The 26,744-nt window shown below is 40.7% G+C and overlaps 1 protein-coding gene across 5 annotated transcripts; it reads right to left on the reverse strand.

The window, feature by feature from the left end:
* Positions 1–26: 26 nt before the first annotated feature.
* Positions 27–26,661, reverse strand: LOC113011558 (zinc finger MYM-type protein 4-like). Of its 5 annotated transcripts, none has more exons than XM_080293830.1 (29): positions 26,447–26,661; positions 18,384–19,005; positions 16,072–16,124; positions 15,848–15,997; positions 15,281–15,344; positions 14,784–14,980; positions 14,529–14,653; positions 13,558–13,792; positions 13,234–13,449; positions 12,446–12,596; positions 12,153–12,268; positions 11,701–12,054; positions 11,466–11,616; positions 10,939–11,114; positions 10,670–10,841; positions 10,362–10,481; positions 9,999–10,042; positions 9,077–9,209; positions 3,437–3,552; positions 3,236–3,347; positions 2,901–3,149; positions 2,458–2,534; positions 1,896–2,028; positions 1,663–1,814; positions 1,452–1,566; positions 1,007–1,264; positions 801–912; positions 651–719; positions 27–326 (listed from the first exon to the last, which is right to left on the reverse strand). In XM_080293830.1, exons 1-29 carry the CDS (start codon positions 26,558–26,560, stop codon positions 176–178), a joined length of 4,737 nt encoding a protein of 1,578 aa, XP_080149956.1. In that variant the 5' UTR covers positions 26,561–26,661; the 3' UTR covers positions 27–175. The 5 variants fall into 5 exon arrangements, with proteins under 5 accessions (XP_080149956.1, XP_026006865.2, XP_026006863.2 ...); XM_026151080.2 differs by lacking the exon at positions 26,447–26,661 and adding an exon at positions 24,328–24,615; XM_026151078.2 differs by lacking the exon at positions 26,447–26,661 and adding an exon at positions 20,356–20,583.
* Between the last annotated feature and the right edge of the window lie 83 nt (positions 26,662–26,744).

The following is a 26,744-nucleotide window of genomic DNA, read 5'->3' on the forward strand; positions in this document are numbered from 1 at the left end:
TAATAACATCAGATGTTTGTAAACTCGTTGTGCGTTTCTGTGACTGCTGCTGAGGTAACAAACCCGAAGCGTCCGTTCATCGCGTCTCTGTTCGCTCCGTTTCCCTGTCAGCCTCCGTCCGATGTGACCGATGAGCACAGTTTTAATTTAATTTTAATCCTGACGCCGCTTGGCATCACTGTAAGCTGCCACATTCGGCAGGCGCAGACGAGGACGCGAGAACCACTGCTTCCTCTTCCTGCTGAACCTCTCTGACAGCCAAGATGCGAGTGAGCATGCTCTGTAGAGTGGCAGCATCCAATGGCTGAGAAGTGTACCAGTGGGGACTGTTGAGGTTAAAATGGAAATGATAAAAAACATTATTTTCACTTTACAGTGTCAACATAAAGTTTTTTCTGTTTGCTGATCTTTGTGAAATTTTATGGACAGAAAATTTCACATTTTTTCACCTCAAAAAAATTATGGGAAATGACAAGGAAATTCTGTGTCGTTAGCTTGTGTTGATCACACAGCATTGAAATGCTTGCTGAAGTGTTACTTTTGTAGAAAATACAGAAACAAAAATAACAAGACACCCATAACCAATTCAAGAAGCAACGCCTACACGAATGGTTTCACAGCTAAGCTCGGGGTAATAACGAAGCTCTGACCTGTGTGTGTGGACGTTCTGTTCGGGCTGCAGGTAAAACATGTTGGTCTTTTTCTTCACAGACTCCGGGCTGTGGTGCACAAAGAAAGTAATGCGCTCAGTTTTCATTCCTGCAGCAGTGATTGCAAGTTTGTCTGTGTGTGAGTCTCACCATCTGGAGAGGTAGAACTCATAGAGTCGGACAGGACAGTGCAGAGGGTTGGTGACGTTCTCCATCATCTCCAGGTCCCCCTCGTTCTCCGTCTGCCTTTTTCTGAGTCGTTCTGGACATAACGGGACACAAAAACCCAGCTGATCTCTACTTCTGTGCATACTTTAGTTAAAGTCATTCACATGATTTCAGTCAACGACGCCCACCTGTCTCTTCAGAGCTGGGCGCACTGGCACTGCTTCTCTGGAATTGGAGGTAGTAGACTTTGCCGGCTCGGCTGCAGGGTTTAGAGTGGCGGGTGAAGTTGGAAAAAGACAGGCGCTGGTGCTTCTCCACGGTGTTGAAGTGGAAGTATTTGGTGCAGAAGAAGAGCAACGTGTTGAGCAACACTATGGGTGAATAGGCGCCCAGCTGCTTACACTCCCACAGGTAGGACTCCTCGACACGGGAGGAAACAACGCCACCTGGAGGAAGAGAGATGTCTGGCTCTTTTTGTTTGCTGGTTGGTGCTTAAAGCAAGATAAACATACTGTAAATATGTATCAAGATAATACCCTAGAGTGAATTAATTCGTAGTTTTGCTACAATGCTATGTCCATTAAAGAAAATAGATGAGGAATAATTGAATAAAATCTATTTTATTCATCGTACCACTAGGTAGTAGTTTTGGTTTCCAGAGTTGAAGCATCCCAGAGATCTCGGAGGCAAACTGATTGTACAGCTGGTCGGTGAAGATGTTCTCTATGCGACCCATCATAAACAGATGCTGTCCAAACAGAGAGGGTGGGGGACGGAGAGGGTTGTTTTAGGAGAAAAATAAAGAAACATGATGGAAACCAGTTGTGCAGTTTTTTGTGGGCACCTGTTGTATCCCCAGACAGAGGTAGAAGATGCTGTCCGGGCTGTAGGGTGCTCCGTTGGGCCGTCGCACTTCTTTGATGAAGCAAGACAGACCGAAGCTCAGCTCAGCGGAGTTGCAGTCAAGGACGTCTTCTTTCACTTGAACTGGATCGGCTGTTACGGGGAGAATGAAGGTAAAGCGCAGGCAGTGCAGATTAAACAGAAAATTAATCAAGAACGAGGAAAAAAACTCACATTTTTGTGGCTGCTTGTTGCGTTGCTGGACCCAGCTTCTCCAGGCTTTAACCCCATACAGGTGGTTCAGTTTGGAGGTAGCAGAAAGTGCCATGGTTGTGCCACGCTCCAGAGAACCAGTCCTCCTCCGACCCTGGATAGTTGATGGGAAAAAAGCTTTTTATGGCCAAATTAGGTGCATTTTAAACATCATAACAACATAACATGGAAGTACAGGGAAGCATTCTTTGTTTTGAGTCCTGGTTTTTGGATCAGTAGGAGTTTTCAGCAACATAATCAGACAGGGTATGGGGAAATAAACCCCGCCCCCATCCTGATGGGTTCTCTGCCCAGTGCCTCCACATTTAAAACAATTCCCTAAGCACCCTTGACTGGCAATAGTGGAAATAGAAGCATGGAAGATTTGTTATGCTCTTACAGTATAATTCAAAAGATAAATGATTAAACATAGCTTAGGTGATTTTTTGTTGTCTTTTAAAATATACAAGTAATAAAATAAGCTGGCAAATTCCAAAGTCCATCATAGGGGGAAAAAAGAGACTCGTGATCAATTATGTCGTACCCGTTTCCGGCCAGACGAGCCCTCTCTGGGTCTCTTCACTCCTCGCTGTGGAGCACATGACTTCTGATGCAGCGACTCTGCAAAAACAAACATTTCCAATTATCCTGCTTCTGTTGTTAGTGGATGATTTTCATCTTTCCTCTGTATTAATTCTATTCTTTTATTAATATCTATTAATCATCCACAATATCTAGTGGCTTAATGTTCACCTAACAAGCACAGGATTCCTGGTTTGAGTCTGGAAGGAGAAGCAGCTTAAAAAACATAAGAAAAAACCCTCCAAAATCAAACTTATGGAGCTATCATACTGAGAATTTCTGTTTTTATATTTTATCTTGTCTGTCTGGATTTCTTCTTGAACTTAGCATATACTGCTAAAGCAAATCTGAATCAAGTATATGTTATGCTTTCTTCAGCTGACTATCAGTGATGTCACATCTCACTAGAAGGGAAGTCATTTTCCAAGTCCATCATCGGGGAGGTTGGTGGTTGATCGTCAGCACAGCTGGCAGGAGGGTCGGTTGTCATTTGGCTCGTCTCTGGCTCTGGATCAGCTGCCTCTGGATTCTTCTCTGAAGTCTGAGTAAGTGGTAGGTCAGCTCGGTCTTCTTCCCTCAGAGTTTCCCCGTGATGAGGGATTGTGGGAGCGACCACTTCAGACTTCATGTCTCCACTCTCAGAGGTGTTCTGGTCTAGAGCAGTCACATACAAACCCAGAGGATCATGAAAACACTGCTGGAAGTGTTACATCTATTAAACCCAGGATCAGAACGTTCACCTGCACCGGACTCATCTCTCTGCTTTTCTTCCTCCACCAAAGAAGCCTCTGACTGGACAGCTGCATCTTTCGTGTCCTTGTTCAGTGGTGGAACCATCATGGGTACTGGAACCTTAAAGAAAAAAATGGAAAGAAGTGTTTGATTTACTGAAACGATTATTTAAACCTTATAGATTGTGAATATAAAGTAAGAGGACCTACAGGCATGGGCATAGGCAGTGGAACAGGTGTGTGCTGGGAATACATGTTCATAGGCACTGGAATGAAGACCGGCACTGGGACTGGAACCATTAACACCTTCACGTTCTCCTCTCCTGCTGCCAGAGGAGGATGAAAGGGAGATAAAGAAAGAGTTAATCTTGTTTTTATGTGAAGAAAATGATTTGAAGAAGAGGAAAATTAAAGGTGAGACACAGGGGTGGGTCACTGTGACATCACAGGTCAATTAAACAAACTTTATAAGAGACCAAAAAGTGACAGTTTGGGGTTAGCCAAGAGGAATAAAAGTGGACCCCTTAATACTTCCCAGCTCCACGTTTTTATTCCTGCACTCTACTCGAGTAGTTTTCCCATGATTCAGGGTTTGTAATAATCATTTTTAATCTTAGTCGGGGCCTCATCTTAACCAGCTGTTTGTGCTCCTGTCTGATGAAATTGATAAAAAAAGCTACCATTAATTTTTACTGTTTCCCCATACGATACTCATTGCACAACTAATAAAAATTAATCCTCTGAGATTACTGAGCTTACAGTCACAGTCAGACTCTAAGGAGCAGCTGTTATTAATTCACTCCAGAAAGGGATCAGAAGTAGGTGTATGTGTACAAAAAGGTGGCATTTATTAATAAAAACATGTGAATGAAATAAAAGGAAATCCTGCTGGTGCCAACATTACTAGCTGCTCTGGACCTAACCAAACTGTCTTTGCTACCAGCTGATCATTAGGATTATAGGTGACCCACAGAAACCAACAGCAAAAACCACCCAACTGATGGAGTCGGCTACAAAAATAACAGAGAAAATCTGGGATGTGGACACAGGGAAAAGCGGAAAGAGAGATTCCTTTCACAGTCTTATGGTAAAAGGTAAAATGCTACCAATGTGACACCAAAAGATCTGCTGTTTGCAGAGTCTTCTGATTTATTGGAACAGCAGTTTTTTGATTTTTGAACAAACATGTGGCCAGCAGATGTCGCCACTGAGATGTGACTAACTTTTCTGATGGAGTGTCAGGTCACTCCATCAGGAAAATTTGATTTCTCATCACTGCTCCTGCATTTTTGAACCATCAGGGATGGCAAATAAAGCCAGCTGCCTCATGTCAGGACTCAGCTGACATGCATTTATCATCAGACTGAAAAAAATCCCAGATAGCAATAAACCTTCACATAATCACAATAAATGTAAGACTTTAAAACCTTTCTTTATATCACTTCAATGATTAAATTGATTTGGAAATAAACATCAAATGTTCAAATGATCGTTCTTTTGGTTTCATTTCAGAAAAATGTCCAAATGTTTATATTTTTATTAAGAAAATAAGACCATCGTGAAGTCCCACCGCTTATTAAAAAAACCTCTGGCGAGCATGGTTTGTTTCACTGACATTTATCATTATTTTGGCATCCTCACATATATGCAGACTGTACTTTTTAGATGTTTAAGATGCATATTTTATCAAGACACTGTTACTGTTGATTGTTTTATACCTGAAAAACAGCCGAGAGGACCCAAATGTGCCGAAAGGACGAAAACAAGAGACCTGTAAGTCACCTGCAGCCACCTCATTAGGTGGAGAGGAGTGTAGGTATTTCACCTGAGTCAAATATCAGATGCTTTGTGGCATTTGGGCCACAAAACACCTCCTGTAACACATGTCGATCCCAGCAGAAGACTTTGGGCTCTTAAAACTATTAACTGCCTTAACTGAGCCACAATGTTAAGAGTCTGAGCTCCATCCTGATCATTTTGTCAGCATTTGTTGGCAAGAGGCCGAGGTGAGGGTCAAATATGTCTGTTATCTTAAATTTGTACATGTCAATAAAAAAAATAATAAAATAAACCATCACAACTGGGCTTTTTTTTTTTTTTTTCGCAAATATAATTTATTTGCAGTCCTTGCTTTCAACCAAAACTTTCAAAAAACAGAGAAAATGAGGAGGAAATGAAACATGCAGATGCACATACAGCAAAGTGGAATAAATATTAAAAATAAAACAGTGTACAATGGGTCATTAAATAAAGTTCAGTAATGTTACACACAGCTGGAATCAGTTCGACTTCAACTCAAGTCAGAATTGAAACCAAACTTGGTTCGCGAGACTGCATCAGTAGTGAGGTAATTTTCATGAATCACACATTCATATCAAACAAAGTGTAACAGGATATAAAGTTAGACTGACATCAAATAAACGAATGAATGAGGTTTGCCAGACTCGAGACCAGTCAGACATTGAAGTGAGCGCAAGTTTTACCCTCAAAGATGAACGCCTACCTGAGGTTTCAGTTGGGGATTTACTAACCTTCAACTGCTCACATACTCCAGCTGGATTTTAATAGATTTCCTCACCTGTAAAAGGGGGATCTGTTGTTTTTATAATTCAAGTATTTAATGCCAATGCGTTAAAGCAGATGGTTGTAGATTTTTACTCCGGGACTCTACCAAAGTAGCTTTGCATGATTCACAGTTGAAAATAATCCCCATTTATCTTTTACTTGGCCTGGCTGCAGCCCCTCGCTCTAGCATCCCTCAGAATGTAGCCGCTTTAGCCCCTCCCCCTCCCCTGTGATCTTAACAACAGGTGGGTGGGGTCTGTACAGAGCTGAGAGTTACAAAAAAAAAAAAGAAAAAAAAAAAAAGCCTGAAACTTAATGTTTCTTAAGAGCAGTCTGAAGCCGGATGTTTTACTTGCAAATAAACTGAAGTCACGGGCTGTTTTAATTGTGAGCATCCACAGTTGTTACAGTATATATAGAAAAGGGTAATAGGTCCTGTTTAATGCAGTCACCATCCTACACAATAAAACCACATGCCTCCAAATGGGGTATCATCTTCATGAGAAGCTTATTGAGAAGCTAGAAGACTTTAAAAAAAAAATGACCTTTCAGCTTATAAAGAAGAAAAAAAAACTCTCACATCACAGGAAATGGAGGAATAGTAGTATGGATGAGGGGCCATCATGAATAATAATTAAAAAAATGAAATTAAATTTAATAACAGGTTTTAATCATTTGACACAATTCTTCTTCTTTCTTTTTCTTTTTTTTTTTAAACAAGTAAGGTCAGTGACTTGTCTTTTGTGGATCTCTTGCAAATACCCACCATACAAACTAAATACTCATAGCGGAAAGAAAATACTCAGCCATATGATTAGGTCATAAATATTGCTGTCTTTACTTCATATAAAAATACACAGAAAGCCCCTTTAAGTGCATCGTTTCTTTGTAGTGCCAGATTACAAGTACGAATTCACAAAAGTACTGAAATGAGGTTTTTTTGCCTTTGTTCTTAAGGCTCTGGAGGTAATCATAAACAACAAAACAATATATATATGAAGTAGTGTGGAAACATCAGTTAAACCCTGTAGTTTTCAATCTGTGTCCGAGCTCGGGGGGGAAAGGGGAGGAGGCGGAGGAAGAGGAGGAGAGCGTCTCACGTTGGCAGATCAGGAGGCTGTGGAGAGAAAAACTCGGGTGACACACTCGACCCTCTCAAGAAGTCAGCTGGAAAATGCAAATTCATTTCAACAAATCACGCAAGCACAACATTAACAGGTTTAAAAAAAACAAACAAACAAACAAAAAGGGCTGCAAGTTGTTGTAAGACTCACAAACATTCACACATGCTGAATGCACAAGCTTTATTCTTTACATGTTATAAAGCAGAAGGGAATTTGTGTATGCTCGGAAAACTCACCTTCAGTTTCCAGTTCGGGAATCACTTTGTAGATCAGTCGGGTGTGATAGAGCTCGAAACAGGGCACGGGGCAGAGGCTGGGCTCTCCTGAACACGTCTTACAGTAATACGACGTCTGCCTGCCCGACAGCTCGCTCCTGCTCTCACAATCTGTCTTTTCAAGCTGCTCCTCCTCCTCTTCTTCTTCTTCTTTTTTCTCCATCTCCTCATCCTCTGCCCTCTTCTGCTTCTTCTCCGCTCCCTCTTCTTCCTCCACCCTCTTCCTCTTGTGCTGTCTGCAAACCTTGCAGTCTGAGTAAGTCTCTCTCTTGCCCAGGAAATGGCGCCCGGTTAGACGCGCTGGCAAGCCATCACACAGTTGCGTTTCTTCCTGACATTTTGGGCACGGTTGCGGTGGCGTGGAAGCTTGAGCTGACGGTTGGTCAGACTGCGAGGAGCTATCTAGCAGAGCTGGTGCAATTGTTAAAAACAGCTAATTGTGAGCAAAGATTGAAGAACAAAAAAATATCAAAAAAGAAACACCAGCTGTGGACTGCGGGAACGCTGCTGCTGAGCATAGGATTCATTTTTATTTTAGGTGCATGGTGTTTAGATGGAGCAGTGACTGATACACATAAAATGTCAACTCTTAGTGAATGATGGCACAAATGGTAGCAAGTCTATCAGAATATTAGCCCACTGAGCTAAACTTTATATAAATCTAAATAAATTAAAAACAAAGAGCAAACTATAATAGTTTTAGTCTGTCTGATGATGCTTCAGGGAAAGTGTTTGTTGAGACTTGTCTCAACGTCTACAACACTTTGAGTTTAGTGTTTTTATTATAATGTCCGTGCCGCCTCTCATACACTGAAGGACTGAAACTGAAACAATAAAAACTAAACCCAAACTAAATATTTACAACAATAAAATCTATAAGAAAATCAGCCAACCTACAGTGGCCCTGAGAGGTCGAACAGGAACTTAAGAAAACACCAGCAAACAAAAATGTTGCAAAACAACACAATACACAGAAAAAAATAGAAAAAAAATTCACATTGGGTTTTTCTATTTCCATTGTGTTTTATGTGATTTTGTGCCATTTGCTGGTGTTTTCTTAACTTGCAGTGTATTTGACGCCTCAAAGCCACTGTACGGATCCACTATCGAAAACTTGCAGAAATGAAATAAAACTGAAAGCACAAAGTCAAAAACATAAGAGTAAAAACTAATTAGAAAAAACCTTGGTGCACTCACAGTAACAGCATTAAAAGAACATGATTATTTTTAATATTGTGAATAACTTTTATATTATTTATCTTGATTCCCTTTTTTAAGTTTCACTAGGGAAAACAATTTTATTGAGTCAAACTGGTTTCTCTTTTTTGTTAACATTTCCATCTTACAAAGTTGAGAAAATTAAGCTGAGACCCTGATGTTGACTTATATAAAATATTCGTTTTATGTGAGGCAGATGTTTAATACATAAAATATTGATTCTCTGTCTGTTGTTGGCTGACAGGAGGAATAATGCTGATAAATTTAACACTGGTAATGCTAATGGAACAGTTTTCCAGTAAGAAGTAAGGACACTGGGATTCATAAATATTTAAATATATGGAAAAACATCTTTTAAATTATCTAATCATTGCTGTTGATACAAACATGCAAAGCTGTGACTTGTAAAACACCCAAAATAAACAAAGACAATGTAGTAGGTTTGTGTAAAAATCAACATATGTCCATTTAAAAACTTCCAGAAATTATAATTTTTTTTAAAGGTGCATTACCGGTACATGTTTGTTAGTGCACTGTGTATTCAGCAGGTGTTTGTAGATGTGCTGTACTGAGTTTTACTGTCAGGAAGTTACTGAAAGTGGTGCAGCTCAGCTCCCAAATCTCACTAATCAACAGGCAAAACATGTTGAGGTGATTCCTGCAATTACCTCCTGATTCAGTGGAAGGCAGCTGGCACATGCTCTCTTGGTCCATGGTGAAGGGCCTGCAGAGAACGGACTTGTTCTTCATCTGACGCCGACGGGATGAAGGCACACGCATGGCATCGGTCTGGGTACTGGCCTGCATATTAAGTATCAAACAGTAACAATAAACGAGGCGGATCTGACTCATAATCATAAATTTGTTACAGTGGACAGTTTCTCCAACAGGAATCATTTGAATGTCAAAAAGGGTGCCATTTTTTTAGCAGTCTGTGCTGTTTGACATCAGAGATGTAAATCTTGAGGCCACCTTAATGTGAAACTGCTCTCTGCAAGTCCAAAGATCAGGTTTCAGCCTTTCTGAACTACAGCTCTATTAAGAATAACAATGGATACTGGGGCACCAGTTTAGCTCACAGGTTGAGCAGATGACCCTCTGCGTGTCTTCCCCACTCTCTCCCCCCTCTTCACTCACTGCATCATTAAGAATAGGAATGGATACTGGAGTCACTCGGACTGCATACTGACACTTAGTTGTACAGTGTGAATACATATTGTTTGATCTGTGGACTCTCTTTACACAGCATGCTTGGGTGAAGTATCTAAGATGCACCATTTGGAGAAAATCTTCAGGTAGTTTCAACAAAGCAGTTTTTATTTATTCTCTTTTAGATCTTTGAGGTCAATGAAAAATGCAAGTGACAGGTGATGTCGCCGTGGCTACGGCCATTTTTCATACAGAGTCTGCTGAGGTTAATTGCGATCTTTGCAACGTGCTCGTGAAGTTGACACTTGAGTACAGAATGCCACAGAGTAAAGAAAATAAATTAAAATGGACCCAGTAATATACACAATTGACCCTCTCTAGTAATGTCAGGCAAAATCATCCAACCCTTTGAGAACAAATACACACAGAAACAGTACATACGTGGTCGAGATTCTTGCCGTCTACATTGGAGGTCGGTAGAGCTCCTAAAACAAACAAACAGACAAACAACAAAACCCCAATAATATGGTTATAATTAATAATATGATAATATGAGATCTGACATCACAAACACAAACCTAAATGACTAAATATTATCAGTTGCTTTAGCGGTAGCTATCTTTATTAAATATCTGTACTGTGTTTATTACAGAGAAAACATTTACATAAGAGAGCTTCTCACTTATTGCAAATACTCACTCTAGAAAGGATCAAATGTTTAAACACCAAATCTAAAGACACTAAATACACAAAAAATATTAGAATATTAGGACACTGGTTTTATGGATGTGTGCATGTACTAACCAGTCAGAGTGGTATCTGCTGACACGCTGGGCTGTGTGGCGGAGCCGTTGGCCAATGAAACGACGTCAGCTATGACTGGATTCATCTTTGAGGAGTGGTGGGGTTGGGTTGGAGCTGGAGCTGGAAGTAGAGAGTGAATGCAATCCCTTCACCCAGATGCTTCAGTGTTTACCACGCAGCCCTTACTTGGTTTGTTTTGATTTAAACACCATTTGAGAAGCAGCTCTGTAGCTTTCTAAATTTTTGCAGATTTGAAATAATTACTGCGCGTGTTCATGTGCAGCTTTACAGTTTTGAACACCGTTTACCATATGGTGTCTGTGGCGCCGTCCCATTACTGCTGCTGTGTTGGCTCGTCTCAAAGTGAAGGTGGCAGTACTGCTGTAGGCAGGGCAGGTTGCAGAAGTTACGCACCGAACCCAAACACTGCAGCTTCTCCGTCATGTAGCCCTGCTTCCTGCAACTGTCACACCGACCCATCTGCACCAAGACATAGGAAGACACGACCACATTCAACACGCTGCAAGAGGCATCGTGTGGTTCGGTGTATAGTGCAGTGGGGCAGCCGTATTCTCACCCCGTAGTAGAGTACAGTGTACTGGGACATGCAGTGGGGTCTGCAGAACTCCTCCAGCTTGCCTCCGTAGTGACTGTGCAGCATCTTCTGTGCAATGCCAGAGCAGTAGGTGCAGGGACGCCAGACATGCTCCTTGCTACGAGAAGTCAGGTCATGCTTGAAGAGCAGCTTACAGTCTGGAAAACACAGCAGGAGGGGTATTACCTCAGCACTACTGCAAACACAATTAAGCAATCAAATCTGGAAATTAAAACAGAGAGAAAAGCTAGAGAGAAAATTCAGATAGTTCCTAAGAGATAAGAATTATCTTGTACTTTCAAAATTACAAAAAAAATCCAAGTAGATTGTGAGTTAGAGTTTGAGGGTCAAAAATAATAACCGAGATGACCTCTGATGAGAAGGATTTGCAAAGGATCACAGCAATAGAGCGGCACATGGCTGAATTATGTTTAGTAACCAACACGACGAAACTTGACTAGCATCAACAGTGTAGAACAGGATGAAGGCCATCTTTGAGCATTACTCACTTTCACTGCAGAAGACCAGGTCCTGCTGGTTGTAGACGATGGTGTCAAAGATCACCTTATCCTGCTTACACCACTCGCACACAGCAAGGATATTTTTCTGGGTTTTATACTGCTCACAGCACATCTTACTGCAGAACACAGAAATTCGACCCTGCAGGCAAAAACAACAACTAGTATATTCCTTTTTTATGGTGCGGCACTGGTCATGCAGAAGGATATGAGTGAGTTTACTTACCTGGTGGCTGAATAATAGCGGCTTGGTGTTGAACTGTTTGCTGCACTGGTGACAGGTCAGTTTGGAGGTGTCACCTAGCCGGCCCTCTGCCAGTTTCATTGGCTGACCGGCCTGCGTTTGTCCTGGCACAGAAGGGGAGGAGGAGATGGCCGGATGGGGAGGCACTAGTGGGGGCACTGAGGTATGACTGGGATGATTGCCTGGATAGGGAACTGAGGATGGGTAATCCTGAGGGACGGGAGGGACTGAGCTGGCTCCGGCAGAAGGCCCCGGTTTGGGGGCATCTCTGACAGAGGGGTCCCTGAGAGAAGAGGCTCCATTGGTCAGGTCTGGCTGGGATATGTGGCCAGATTTCTATGAGACATTAAGGGAAAAGAAAAAAAAAATTACAAGACGGCTTAGACCATCAATGTGTGCCATCTTTAAATTTATTAATGCCACTGTTGCTTTACCCTAAAGATAGTCACACAGGTGTAGGAGCAGAAGTTACGTATAGTGCCATCCACCATGGCAAGGTGATACTGAGGAACGGCGGTCACTTTACACAGGGAACATGGGAATGGAGTACCTGCAAAAAAATAAAACAGTCATTAAAAACAAAAACTTGAGATTCTTCCTCCAATGGAGCCAGGAGGCTAACTAATAATTTTCTATTCTGCATGGTATCTTAATTTGTAATAAATATACTGCTGTAAACCCTGTGCTTGTGACATGACCCTGACACATGTGGACGCGTGTGTCATACCAGTGAGATTATGCTGAGGTGGTCGACTCTGTTCCACGCAGACCACAGAACAGTAAAGCTGAACTTTTCCCTTCTGGTCTCGTTCCATGATGGTTGTGGACACGACCACTGTCTTGTGACAGTACGCGCACTCTGTTGTCTTTCTACAGGTCTGTGGAGGAAACGATACGAGGGTGCCGAGCATGATTTTTCTGACATAATGAATAATGAGAACAGATGCATGCATATATGCACACAGAAGCAGCTGTGCTTGCGAGGAGAGTCTGTGCTGCTCCCATTTTGCTCAAAGAGACTGACTATAAAACATTTTGTTATGAAAAACACTTTTTTAAAACTAAGAAGTTGGATCGATTATTGTAACTCCTGTAGAAAAAACTTCACACTGCCCAGGATAGATCCCCCTTTATATGATATGACAGGGCAAACCACTGAACCACCCAAGTACGCCAAAACATCAATTCAAGTCTAGCATTCGTAAAGCATACATCTTCAAAATTCAGCAGGTTCTGATAATTTGGACACATATGAGGGGGCACAGCTGCCCCTGAGCAATAAGGTGGCAAAAAAACAAAAACAGGTTTTGTTATAAATAAACAACATGTTTCTAAAAAGTACAATGTATAGAACTGTATCTTATTCTTATCTTATTCCAGTGTTTTTTTTCTAATTTTTCTATTTGACATTGCACTGTCCACTTTCTGCTGTAACAAAAACAAATTTCCCACGTGTGGGACTAATAAAGGTTATCTTATTTTATCTCATCTCAACTGATACAAGGATATTTATACCTGTTTGTAGGTGCTAATGCAGGTGGGACCACAGAAGTTGAGCTGAGACTTCTCGATCGTGAGCGTCTGACAGGAACCTGATTTGGTGTTACAGTAAAGACCGCAGCCTTCGCAGCAGTTCATAGCTAACTGACGTATCTTGCGCCAGGTTACAAAGCAAGCGTCGCTGCAGAGTCTGTGTAGGCGGCCTTGATGGGTGACCTCGTGCTCAATTGGCTGTAGAGATGATCACAATCAAAACGTGGAGAAGCAATAAATACAACCAAAATGAAGAGACGCTGACCTAAAATTGGATCTTTATGTTACACACGTGAAGTCTTTTACCTTGTTGGAGACTTTACAGACACTACAGAAGGGTCTGTCAGTCTGGAGCTCTGCCGGTTTCTCTGGCGGCTTCTCTGGCTTTCTCTCCACTTGTTTATCAGCCCATTTGTCAGGAACCTTGTCAGTCTGTTTCTTCTTGTGTCTAAAGACGGACAAACAGAACTGGCCGCAAAAGTGCATGAAGGTGCGGTCGTCTGCTGGGATTGTGATCATGTCCCTGGGCTGAACAATCTCCCTGCAAAGAGTAAAACAAGAACTAAAAACAACACAGACTCAAAATATCACCCATGCATGTACACTGTCATAGGGCCTGAGTAGTCCTGCCATTGTGGATTGCTAACAGAAAGTTTAAGCGGTTTTGAAGGTCAGTGCATGAGCTGGACAAAGCATACAAAATATACAAACAAATTGCATAAAATATAACAGCATTCATATGTAACCCTCAAAAACTACTGCTTATAATGCTGCAGAAAAATGAGGATTCAAAATTCTGACATGTGGATCCCTGTGCTGGTTTAAATGGAATAAATCAAATCTTCTGATTCACAGGTAGCACGGGAAGCCCTTTTTTTGCCGGCTTGCTGTCCAAATCAGAACAAGGACTATCACTGCCACCTAAAATCATAGATTGAGTTTTAAGTTTATCCGATAGCTGAATGACATCAAATGAAACTGGAGTAGCAGACCCACAATGACCAATGAGACTGGACGGCGCAACAACTGAAATTTTAAAATAAAAGTGAGGGGAAAACCAGCTGCTCCAAAGCAATGTGAAAATAGAGGCAAAGGGAGAAAGTTATGCTATGCACTAAAGGGTCTCACATTTCAGCGATATTTAAAAAATTTAAAAGTAGATCATGTAAAATAAAGTAGCATTTCGTTAAGACTCTCAAGTGACCATCCGTATACGGTTTTCATAGCACCACAAGGCAGCGAGTTCATATCGATGCCCAGTGGAAACAAGTGTGTACCTGTTGCACTGGAAACAGCATCGGTTTTTAGTGGGCAGAGGAAGATGGCCCGTCAGACATACAGTGGAGCAGAAGAGCTGCGTCGATCCTTTTCTCTGGAAAGCCGTTTGACCTTTCAGCAGAACCTGAAAATGTAAAGTCACATCATTGTACATATTCTCAGCAAATAACAGCATTAATAAGTTAAATACAGAGTTACGTGAAGCTTTTCAAATTGTAGTTTTCCTTTAACAATGTGCATTTTTGCATTAATACCTTAGAGCAACCGCTGCAGCGAACGCTACCAGGAACTGGGGGTTGTGGTGGGCGCGGCGGTATTGGTGTCAGAGCTGGTATTGAAGTTGGGACTGGAATTGGAGGTCTGACGGGGAGGGAAGCCATGGCTTGTATGACAGCTCCTCTACCAGGGATAAAAATGGCAGTCGGAGTCGGGGCTGGAACCGCTGTTGGCACTGAGGTGGACAAGAGGTTAACAAAGCTATCAGGCAGATTTATTAACCCTTAGATAATTCGCAGATTTTTCCTTTCTGCCACTAATCCGTGGTTTATCATTAGGTCCAATTTCAGGCCAATTTTCACACCAAGATCTTCTTTGGTTCACTGAAACTCTATGGTGCATTATTACCAGGACTAATAATAATAATAATAATAATAATAACACAATTTGAATTCTTGTTATTACAGTTAAAATCAAATAAACTACAACATAGTGTATAAGACATCACCACTAATGTTAAAACAAATGCACTCACTGGTAGGAGAGGTGAAGGTGTTGCCTCCACCTACGGAGAAGACGGAGCTGATCCTCAGCTCCTCCTGCAACAATAAAACAATAAGAAATCAGACTGCACATTTCTGTCTGTCTTTCACACTGCTATAAATTACATCAAAAAGGTCAAAAGATCATTTATTTAAAAAGACCCTCAGAATCAGCCATTTTTGGTACAATAACTTCAGTATATTTAATGAAGGCAGGTAAAATTTGATCTTCGTGCTGTGACTATATAAGAGGATGGCATATTGCTCCTATGCTCCAAAATGCTGAAAAACATGACTTAAATTTAAAAGCACACAAATTTTGAACCCACATCACTGCACTTCAAAGGCCTGCAACTGTGAAAATATTAACATGGTGTGAAAATAAAATTTGACATGTTATTGTGCAAAAGCAATTGGCTGATTCTGAGGGGACTGGGTGGGATATTTTTAAACTTGATGACCGAAATAATGAGTCTAAATTGTTTCATAACAATGCATAGTCTGTTAGCAGCTTCAATCCAAATACAGTGAGGTAATCTTTAACTTCTCTCTATACCAACCTCCTGGTGTTCGAGCTCCTCTTTGATCTGTCTGATGGAGCTCTGAGGCAATAACGCAGCATCGTAGCCTTCATCAATAGGCTCCTCTTTTATATTCACACTCGGAGAAATCGGGGGATTGCTGTCCTCCACCGGAGCTGCCTCTGACGTCTGAAATAATAGAAAGCGTCCATAACTACCCAAGCTGAAAAGGCAGTTAACTGACAGTGTTTTCCAACCCTCACCTCTCCCTGCTGACTGTCTTCTGTCTCCTCTGTTTGGTTCAGGACGCCTGCATCTGAACATGGATAGGGGAAAAAAGCAAAACAAAAAACGACATGTATTATTGTTTTCGTTATTTTTTTAGTAAACACTTTAAATAAAGTTGGAACAAATATGATCTGCAGAGGAAATAGATGACAATCAAGATCCTTTCCAGATGGTATTACATCCCTTTCTGCTTTTGTAATCAGTCCCAACACCACTGTCTGACAAGCAGCCTGACGGAGCCTCCACTGTGTTTCACAGATGGCTGTAGACACTCTGCTGTACCTGTCTGATGATTTGAGCTAAAAACTTCAAATCTGGATTCATGACAGGTTCTTGTTTAACTTCTCTTCTTTCAGAATGGCTTGTTGACCGGCAGTACTTCCACTGAGAGCTTCTGTCAGTGCATTACCCGATACCAACAGATGCTAAATTCTAAGATTTTCTGAGGAAAAAAACCCAAAAAAAACAAACAAAAAAACAAACAAAAACAAAAAGGGAAAAAAACAAAAACAAATTGAACAATAAAATGCATGCTAAGATTTTCATTAAACCCCTGGAACTTCACAAAAATAACAAATTCTGATTCATGTGGTATTAATATTGATATTACATTAAATCGATATGTTGTTGGTCACACACAGGAACTGACTGCCACTTATTCTAATTGTAGCATGGACATGCACTTGTTAAATTAATGTTTTAGCACTTTTTTACTCTCTATAAGGTTACATTTAATTCAACTGAATTATGGCACCAAATCACAACGAGTCAGCTCCCCGGGCGCTTTATATTGTAAGGTAAAGACACAATAACACAAAGAAACAAACTCTTTTTAACAGGAAGAAAAGTCTGGCAGAACCAGGCTCAGGGAGGGGCAGCCATCTGTTGCAACGGAGTGGGTTTGATTGGAAGAAGGAATTCAGTATTCATATTTTTCATATGTACGTATTTGCACTGTGTGTACTTCACAGGGTTTTTGTTTTTAAATCTGTGACACCTTTTGAAACCATTTTCACTTTTCTTTCAGGACATGTGGAGGTTACAACTTCTAATGGCTCAGTGGATCTTAAATGATGATCCAAGCAGATGGTAAACATATTTATTTTAGTCCTTTACCTCACTGCACAGATATTTCCCAAATTCTAAATCATTTAGTAGAATTAGAAAATAAAGTGAGTCTGAGCTAACCTCATTCATGTCTTCACATTTCTGAGGTACATCTGCAGAGCAGCTCGCCGGGATTCAAATCATTTGTCTCTTGGACTAAAAGAAGTAGGCTTCAAGGAGAACATCCTGCACTTATAAGGCTTCTCTTCATTCTGTCCTCTTTAAAGAAATAGCTGGTGTTTCACTCCTGTTAGCTGCAGACCTGCAGGCTTAACAGACTTTTCTGTGCTGGTAACAGGTAACCTCTGTTGCTTTCACCACTTTTCGGCCTCAAAAGTCCCCAAATCACTCGAAGTTAGTGAAGGTTATGAAAGTTGGCTGCTTCTACACTTGAGAAGCCCCATCCATGTGCTGTTAAAACAGTCAGTCTGCAAGTAAAATGTTTTGATTTCAAATAGTCAATCTATTAAATTTCAAATGCTGCCATTCATTCTTGTTTAATTGTCAAGTTTTGTGACGTAATCAGACAGTGCTGCCAGATTGTGAGCTTTTCCCTCCCCTTGTTATTAGAAATGTGTGTGACATGACATGAGCCTACAAATCACTGTATTTTTATTTATGTCCTTTGCTTCGACTAATATTTATATTCTTCTAAAAAGTATTTATTTAGGACTACCTTTTTAAATTTGTAATGCAAATACTACAGCCTCACTTTAATGTTACTATTTTGCTTGTTTTTTTTTTTTAGGTTTCTCGTTTTTACTAAGCATACTATTTATATGGTATTTTAAATTACTGAATATTTGTTTGCTTTTCTTACTTTTTCTTCTAATCATCTGCTTATAATTGCTTCACAGATGAAAGACATCTAAACTGACCTGCATATGCAGTAATAACATATTGTTATTGTACCTTACACTATAAAGTGCCTTGAGGCGACGATTGTTGTTATCTGGCGTTCCACAGATAAAGCGGAATTAAATTGACACCATTGTGACTTCATGAGGGTTGTTTTTACTTTTATTAAGCTCCACCCTCGACTCAAAGACTGTTTTATGAGCTGAATGGTACGCTCTGTGACTAACTGTATAAAAACAGTGGAGTAGAAATTTAAAAAAAATAAAAAAAGCAAACAGATGAGTCACTAACTATCGTGTCCTTCAAAAATAAGCAGCGTTACCTCTGCTGTTGTCTTGTGACGAGTGGAAGGTGTTGGCAGAACCGGTGCTCCCTGCCCTCTCTTCTTGCTCCTCCTCCTCTTCAGCCTCCCCTACTTTTGGCTCAGAACCAAAGGTATTGCTCGGAGCTTCGCTGTTCTCCTGCTGCCTACCTTTCCTGCCGGCCTTATCCACGTCTACATCCTCCAGGGTGCCCATGGGCAGGGCAAAGTGCCAGTCTTCATCATCTTCCTCCTGCCCAAATGAAGGAAGGCCATCCAGCGCATCATCAAAAGCCGCTGCCCCGCTTCCTCCTCGTCCACCTCCCCCTTCGCTGGTCCCCATTTTAAAAGAATCCTGTGGGTCAGAGGTGGGCGAGGCAATGCGAGGAGGTGATGACTCGCCCGCCCCTTTGTCTATCTTTTCTTCTTTCCTGCTGCTGTTGCTATCCTCCTCCTCTTCCTCCTCCTCCTCCTCCTCCTCCTCCTCCATTGGTTGTTGTTCCTCTTGTCCTGAGGTTTGGTCCACTCCCTTCGTCTCATCCTGTCCACCACTCTTGGAAGATGCATTGGAGTCCCTGGAGGAGTCGGCGAAGTCTCCCAACCCCATCACCTCGTCAAACATCCTGGACATGTGCTCCTCATGCTGCAGAGGAGAGAGATCATTATTATTTCTCATTTCACATCCATATACAACACAACTTTTGACAGATAAGGGCCAAATATGTTCAGTGGAAACATAAAATACATCCTGGATACAACCCCAAATTGGATAATTAGTTAAGAAACTTGATACACACAATCAAAGATATAATTAAGGCATCAAGTGCCATTTTAGTTTAACATACACCAGTTTTCTGACTAAAAACACATATTCTAGAGATAACCAAACACGTAGCATGACTGGCTGCTGGTGTCTTAGTCGAGTTAATGCATTTTTCTGTTATTTCTGCCAATCTTGAATAAAGCACAAAGATGTTTTTATAATTCATTAATCTAAAAACATCTAGCAGGGAGTCAGTCCCCAGAGACTCCCATGGTAAGAAAATAAACTCTTGATTATGACTTTAAAAAAGTATGAATTTCTGTACAATAGACAATAACCCTAACCCTAACCCCTAACCCGAGGGATTAATAAAGTTCTATCTTATCTTATCTTATCTTATCTTATCAATAAAACATCCAAGCAAATAACAATCATTTTAAAGAAAAATACAAAAAAATCAACGAAAACCTGCCTAAGATGATAACACAGACACATAGGTCAAAATTAAGACCCAAAAAGCATATGGACACCCAGTGGGACCCTCAGAAAACCTGGCCATGAAATCAAAAGTTATCAGACCCGTGGAGCTGTAGCCCAAATCTGATAATTTTACCTTGTAACTGGGACGAAATGTAAAGCTTGATTTTCAGACTTCGCTGGTTTTGTTGGTAAAGACCATAAGACACTTTACAGCACCCACTGAGCCAGCAACTTCTTGACAGCAGTATCTTACATTCACCACAACCAGTGGCCTTTGTGCGCACACACAGGAGCTTCTGTTGTAGTTTGACTATGCCTCAAAGAGCTACCTATTGTATGGAAACACACATCGTCAAGGCAGCATGTCCCATTTTTAACCGAGTGTTATGGGTTTGTGGGGGAAAAAACAAAACAGCCTTCCCTGCAAGACGAGCTTAAGGACACGTGCCGTTTTATTTCAATTACATATTATCAAAACTATTTTTCGTAAAAATTTACATTTCAACTTTTTAACTAGAATCAAGAGTAAATCATTATATTCTGGAATGAGGATTATGTTGAGCACACCCTCTGCTGGGCTCCAGGCTGAATTGTGGCACATTTCTGTAAATAAAATAACAGGAACTGAAATGGCTCCCCTACACTGGCAGAGACGTTTTATCTAATCACTCTTAAAAATGCAACCTTCTCATCACTCTTTCTCTCTGAGCAGAGATTTGACTCTCTGAGGGTTTTCTTGATGTTACTCACAGTTATGGACCTTGTCCTGGTCTTTCTGGGTCTGCCCGAGCGTCTTCTGTTCTCAATAATGAGGCCATCATTTTTGAACTTTCTGATAATATATTGAATTGTGGAGGACGGGACATTGATTTGTTTGCTAATCTGACAAACAGAGTTTCCCAGTGTGTGCAAATAAACAATGCTTATTCGTTTCTCTGCGCACACCTCACTCATTTTTACCATAATTTTCTTTTTGTTAAATGGGAGTTGCTGACCAGTTTCATGGTAGTTTATAATGGATGAACAAGGCCAATTAGCACAGGGTATAAACACCTGGCTCTTGCAGAACAACCACGGGTGAAGATGATCACACTGATGATGGACCACACAAACAAAACTTGTTCAAATACTTTTTCCAAACTGAGGTCATGTTTCTTTTGTTCCTAAAAGAGGAGGAAATGTCTTAACCTTACTTTAAAGGTATTATTTAAAAGCAGTCTTAAATATTCTAAAAAAATAAGCCTTAACAGCAGCTTTTTGAAAAAACATTTAACTACAGTAGGGGAGTTTACATCCACTCATCATGGGTGTGACTATCATGGTAATTTGGGGGATATTAATGATTTCTTATTTTTGACAGGGTTGAATAATTGTACAGCATACATCTTTAATGACTTGAATGAACAAGAACACAGAGTGCACAGTTTTGAATGAATTTTTGATTTTTTTCTTAGATACACATCCACTGGAATGTGTTTAAACGTCTCTTGGCAAGCTGCAGTTCTAGTAGATGCTTTAGGTAGTCATCCACAAGCTTTTTTATCTGACCTCTCTTCTTAGCAGAATTGGTAGAGTTAATTTAAATGTGCTGATTTGCTGGCACAAAACCTGCTTTTTAAGTGTAGTCCACAAATTTCCAATAGGATTGAGCTCAGGGCTTTGGGAAGGCCATTCCAAAGTTTAATATTAGCCAGTTTTATCAATTCTAAAACCAGTTTTGATATGTTTAGGATTGTTGTCCTGTTGGAGTTTGAGCTGTCTAGCGGTTGAGTTGAGGTGAAGTTGAAGACTTTGGAGATAGTTCTCCTCCTTCATCCACTGTTTATGTAATGTAGAAGTAACTATAGAATTAATTGCCCAACAATGGTCATTATATACTGTATTTTGCAGACAGAGTTACAGGACTCTCTCCCAGACCACAGACTCATACTACAAGTCTAAGCTTTATAAAAAAATAAAAAAAAACAACAACAACAAAGTGGTGTTTTCAAAATTGGAGTTAAAGTTATTTTTACTTACTTTTTACTTCCAATAGTGTTAACATACTACACAGGTCATGAACAAGATCTTTTTAAATTTTCATTGTAAGTGGGTTAAAGCACTTAAAAGTAGTCTAACATAAATGTAAATGCTGTAATTTGATTATTTTAATAAACCATGTAACTTGGTTAGATTAGATGCTGGCGTGACCACAGTGCACACGTCTACTGTTGCTCACAGTGGTCCAAGGGACCGCTCAGGGAGTTTGTGTGTTCGCTCAGACACGTGAAAAATTAGAGGGAACATCGCACCGGAGTATATTCTCGAGCATCTCACACTTCTGATAATCAGTTGTCTGCTTAATGTTTATTCAGCTGTGTAAAAACTATAACTTTAATCTGAGCCAATTTACCGATTTACTCAGGAGCAAATAAAATACTGAGAAAGCCAAACAATAACATTTTTAAGTTATCTAAGTGACTTATATATCATGTTTAACCTGAGTAGCAAAAGACAGCGGTTGGTTTGAAAACAATTTGCCGGGAGTCCGGTGTTCTCACGCTCTAGTGAGCCTTGAACCCCGGCTAGCCATCAAGCTGGTGGGTAACAGATGTCTCCGAAAATGTCGGGGGGCTTTTGAAAATATGTGGTGTCTTGATAAACTGAGCAGATATTTGAGGTTTACACAGCTACATTCTCGCCTGAAAATATGTTAAAAGTTTATTTTGTGACCCAGAAAGTATAATAAGAGTAATATTAAAACTAACCAGCTGCCGCTATTGTTGGAAACTGAGCAGGGCTGCGCTATGAATTCTGGGACACTGCTTCTTCTTCTTCGGGGTTTAATGGCAGCTGGCATCCTTGTGCTTTTTATTTGTTTTTGTTTCTAATGTCTCTGTAAAGCACTTTGAATCACCTTGTTGTTGAATTGTGCTATACAAATAAACTTGCCTTGCCTTGTACATGCAGTGCTGCCATCTTCTGTTTTAGTCCGTTATTACACTCTTAAATCCTACTACTTATTCCTGCGTCTTTTTGGATCTTACAAAGCTTCAAACGACATGTCGACTATTATATTAGTCGTCGACGATTTTGGTAGTCGGTGTAATCGACACACAGTTGTAGTCAATCACGTATACCAATGAGAAGTTAACAAACATTGGCCATATCAAGATAAGAACCTTCATTTATAGAACCTTCAGCACCACTCACTTAAAAGATGGAAGTGAGTATATGTATAAATTTGACCCTGAATGGATTAGAAAAAAATCCAAAACACATTAAGCTTGTGCACCCAATTCTTGGTTTTTAAAGTCATTAAAGATGTGTGCTGTACAGTCATTACATGCTGGAAAAAGAACAGTTCAAAGAAATACTTAAAAATCCCCAAAATATCATGAAATATATGCCCATGATGAGTCTATGAAAACTTGTGACCACAATTGTATATGTGGAGTTTACAGGTTGTAGGGCTAACTTAAGTCAGCTAACTTGGGCTACATCCACGTTGGAAGCCATTTGCTCTGTGTTTGTAGTTTTGAAGCCTACGCCTGGTTGCTTGTGGACCTCCCCCTAGAGTTTGACTGATTAGGCATCCATCAAATGTAACAACCAGGTCACTCTTCAAACAGGAGTATCTTGCACTCACTGGTTGTCACTTCAATCGCTCGCCGGGAAGTTGATTTAAGTCAGTTTTGGATTGTGCCTACAACGTATAGTCAGTGGTTATTTCTCCTGCAGTCATGAATGTCATTCAAATTCCTGCTGCAAACTTCTTCCAGTTTAGACATAGCTTTAGTTAACAAGCTGCATTTATGTCATATAACTGCTAATGACCAGTTCAATAACTCTGGTTAGCTAAACCTGTTGGGTGGCTATACCCTTAACTCCAGTATCCAGGTGGAAAAATACTCTCTGTAGCACTTTCTTTATTGAGAGGCAAACTATGTACAGATGCAAAAAAACATGGAGTTCATGGCTCTTTCGAAGGCGGCCTCAAGTGGCCATTAGAGGAACTACAATTTTTGTCATGTGGCAATCAAAAAAATGTACCAGAAAATCCCCGAAGAGTACCAATGCTATAACTCTGGTACCTGTATATAAATGTAATAATATTCCCCTGCTTCTAATCTTTTAATTATACAAATATCATTAAGACTAATGTGAGTTAAACGTTAGCTTTCACGTTTTAGTGCCTTTTTAAAGGCTCCAGGCCTCATGTCTAATTATTAGTTGTATGAAAGAAGGGGGGGTCCCACCAAACTCCATTTAAAATTCAGCCATATTCTGAACTCACTCATACTTTTGAGTTCAGACACACCCCAAAAAATAATGTTGGTGATGGCTACACTCCTCACGCAAAAAACGGCTTTAATGTAGCCACAGATAATTTCAATACACCCCCCACTTCTCATTATTCTCAGCAGTCCTGGCCGATGCTACGTGGACACTGCTGCAACCCAAAAGTTGGTCTGCGGCTGGCTTAATAACAAGCTCCCGAGGTGCACATCAAAGGCTCGTGGACACAATGTTCTCAACATGTTCGTTTGCTGCTCCGCAAATTCTCGGCATGCATCAGCACTGAATAGCAAAGCAGCAAGCTAGCCGCTAACACTAGCCTGAATGTGCGAATCTCGACCGGCCCACAACAACTAAACAACACAGTGTGTAGCTGGATCAGCTAATCCGTTTAGCGTCCAGTTGAGTGCCGCTATAACTACAGCCTGGTTGTGAATGCCTTACCTTTAATCGTTTAAGTCTATATTCCTCCGAGTCCGCCATGTTTTAATTATGCTGCAGACGCCGCGCTTCGCACCCAGCCGCCTACCTCCTCTCGGGGTTATGGGTCATGTATGTATGCAGAGGATGCTGCAGTTCACCGAGGAAACGAGCGGACCGACAACAGACGCAGAGGAGTTCACTTCGTAGGGAAAAAACTTGTATATTAGGCTACTTTTAAAGTGAATCCAAAGACTACTACAGAAGAAACAAAAGTACTTTCATAGAAGAGATGTGGGTTAAGATTACCTTAATGACTAGATAAGCGTTCCCTTCTTTTTACTCCTGAAACTGTAAGCATCATAAATGTCAAGTAGCGCTGCGCAGCCTTTTCTTATAAGCACGTCTTGAACTTTAGTTTTTAATACTCAAACTCACACATCAAACACTTGCTTTTTAAAAAAGCAGTCTCCATGGCCAATTTTTGTATTGCTGCTATTTTGTGGTGATTACGGTAAACCCTGTTTGTAAGTGACTATGAAATGCTGCATTTCTTACTGAAGATAAATGACAAGCGTTTGTTTCATCATTCCTACGCATCCTCCATATTCCTTTCCCCCAGTTTGGTAACACAGTGGATATTTATGTGCATGTGTCAGTATACTGTCAGGTGAGTGACAAATTAAAGAACCTGATCCTTACAGTGCAAATCAGCGCAGAGCTGTTTTGATTGATCACCTATTATTAATGGAGAATCACTCCCAGGATTACATAAACATGATGTGAATGATGTGCCACGGCCTTCAGTCTCCAGCTGTCAACCCAGTTTTACATTAATAAGAGATTTTGTTAGAAAGCCCTTTCGACCACCATCATCAAAACACCAAAAATAAGGAGATATCTGTGGAGGAATGGCGTGAAATCACTCAGATAATTCTCCACAGACTTGGACAGTCAGTCCCCAAAGGAGCACCGAGGCTTATCTGGAGGTGCACACCTTACTATAACAGTTCTCTCCTTAAAGTTGCCCTCTGCAGTTCATCCTTTCAGAGGTTGCGTCTCCTGTCCGACAGGGTCGTGCTATTTAAATGTACGACCCTACCGTAAATATTAGTGTGTTTGCGCAAAATATATATGTAAATATATATATTTACTGCAGTAAAAATAATAACGGTCCTTCCATCTGGTAAAGAACAGCTGAGATTGTGTAGGAGTGTGATATTTTAAAGTGTGGATGTGGAGTTGTACAGTCTAATAGCCACAAGTAGAAAAGATCTCATGGGCTAGAGTGAATTGTTCGTGATGCTGAGGAGATTCTTCAGCATCCTCCGCTCAGACACCTCTACCATCTCAGCAAGGCTGGACTGGGACAAAAAATCGGACCGGCCCACCAGGATAAAGATTGAAAATGTGACGTCATTCAGGGGTAAAACCGCAAAGGATTCTGGGAACTTGTGGCAAGAGGTACTAGCGCACACAGGCTTTCAATTGAACTCAGTTACACAGCGATAAAAAGAAACCCAAAAAATGGCAAGAAGCTGTTGTATTATTAACTGCAATAGCCGGTCGCATGACAGCCACGGGAAGCCGACGGGTAAAGAGATCGTTTTTTTTTATCGGATTAAGTCGTTGAAGATAAAAATTTTAAGCCATGTTTCCGAAGTAAGAGCCGACGGATGGTCTGGATATACCAAATATAACGTCTCAGAACACTCCAGCTCACATGTTAGTCTGCTCCAAGCATTCCCACAAAGGTCAGAGTTTTGTAGTAGTTAATACGTCATTTTTCTTAACATAATTGGTGATATAGGTTACAAGCAAGTCTGAACAGAAATTGTTGCGCTATGCTCCTTTGTTTATTGTGTTTATTGTGCATAAATAGTGAATTGTCCTGACACAATATTGCGTTTCGCTTCTGTTATTACCATGGTACATTGACTTTTATTCACAGGATAAAACAGTTGTTTTGTATCACTGTCCAGTACGATTACAGCATACAATATTATTGTCACTGCTACATTTCTGTAATGCTACCAGAAATTATTTCCACTACTAATTAATTACCGTTGAGCTCAAAGGTTATGCTAATAAACGGTTAACGAATGTGTATCTATGAGACGATTTGTGAGACTGGTAAACTTACCTTTGTTCGTACGATGGTCTTTCGTTCTACACGGTGCATTTCAAGGTCCTGTACCCATCCGTCGGTAAACTGTACCTGGGCTTGTTGCAGTGACCTGAAGTTACTAAACTTCATGAGTGCATGCACTCACTCCAAGAACCGTATAATTATAAATATGAGGGTGGTGAAAGTTGGGCAGCACGCTAACGTCTTTTGTCCACTCTGTGTGCTCGTAAGGGTCTAACCCTTTCACTCCTTTGATTTTTTCCTCGTATCTTTTCTTTGTCCTTTCGTCGAGTCTGTCTTTGTACGGACCGGC

This window comes from Astatotilapia calliptera, chromosome 19 (assembly GCF_964374335.1).
Source record: "Astatotilapia calliptera chromosome 19, fAstCal68.1, whole genome shotgun sequence".
Lineage (NCBI taxonomy): Eukaryota > Metazoa > Chordata > Actinopteri > Cichliformes > Cichlidae > Astatotilapia > Astatotilapia calliptera.

What these genes read in the sequence shown, in the direction of transcription:
- LOC113011558 (XM_026151078.2), bottom strand. Translation starts at nt 20,568, where the DNA reads ATGGTAAAAATGAGTGAGGTGTGCGCAGAGAAACGAATAAGCATTGTT. An exon ending in CGCTATTATTCAGCCACCAG is followed by an intron (nt 11,617 to 11,700) that starts GTAAGTAAACTC and finishes TTTTGCCTGCAG; the next exon opens with GGTCGAATTTCTGTGTTCTG. An exon ending in ACGGCAAGAATCTCGACCAC is followed by an intron (nt 9,210 to 9,998) that starts GTATGTACTGTT and finishes CTTAATATGCAG; the next exon opens with GCCAGTACCCAGACCGATGC.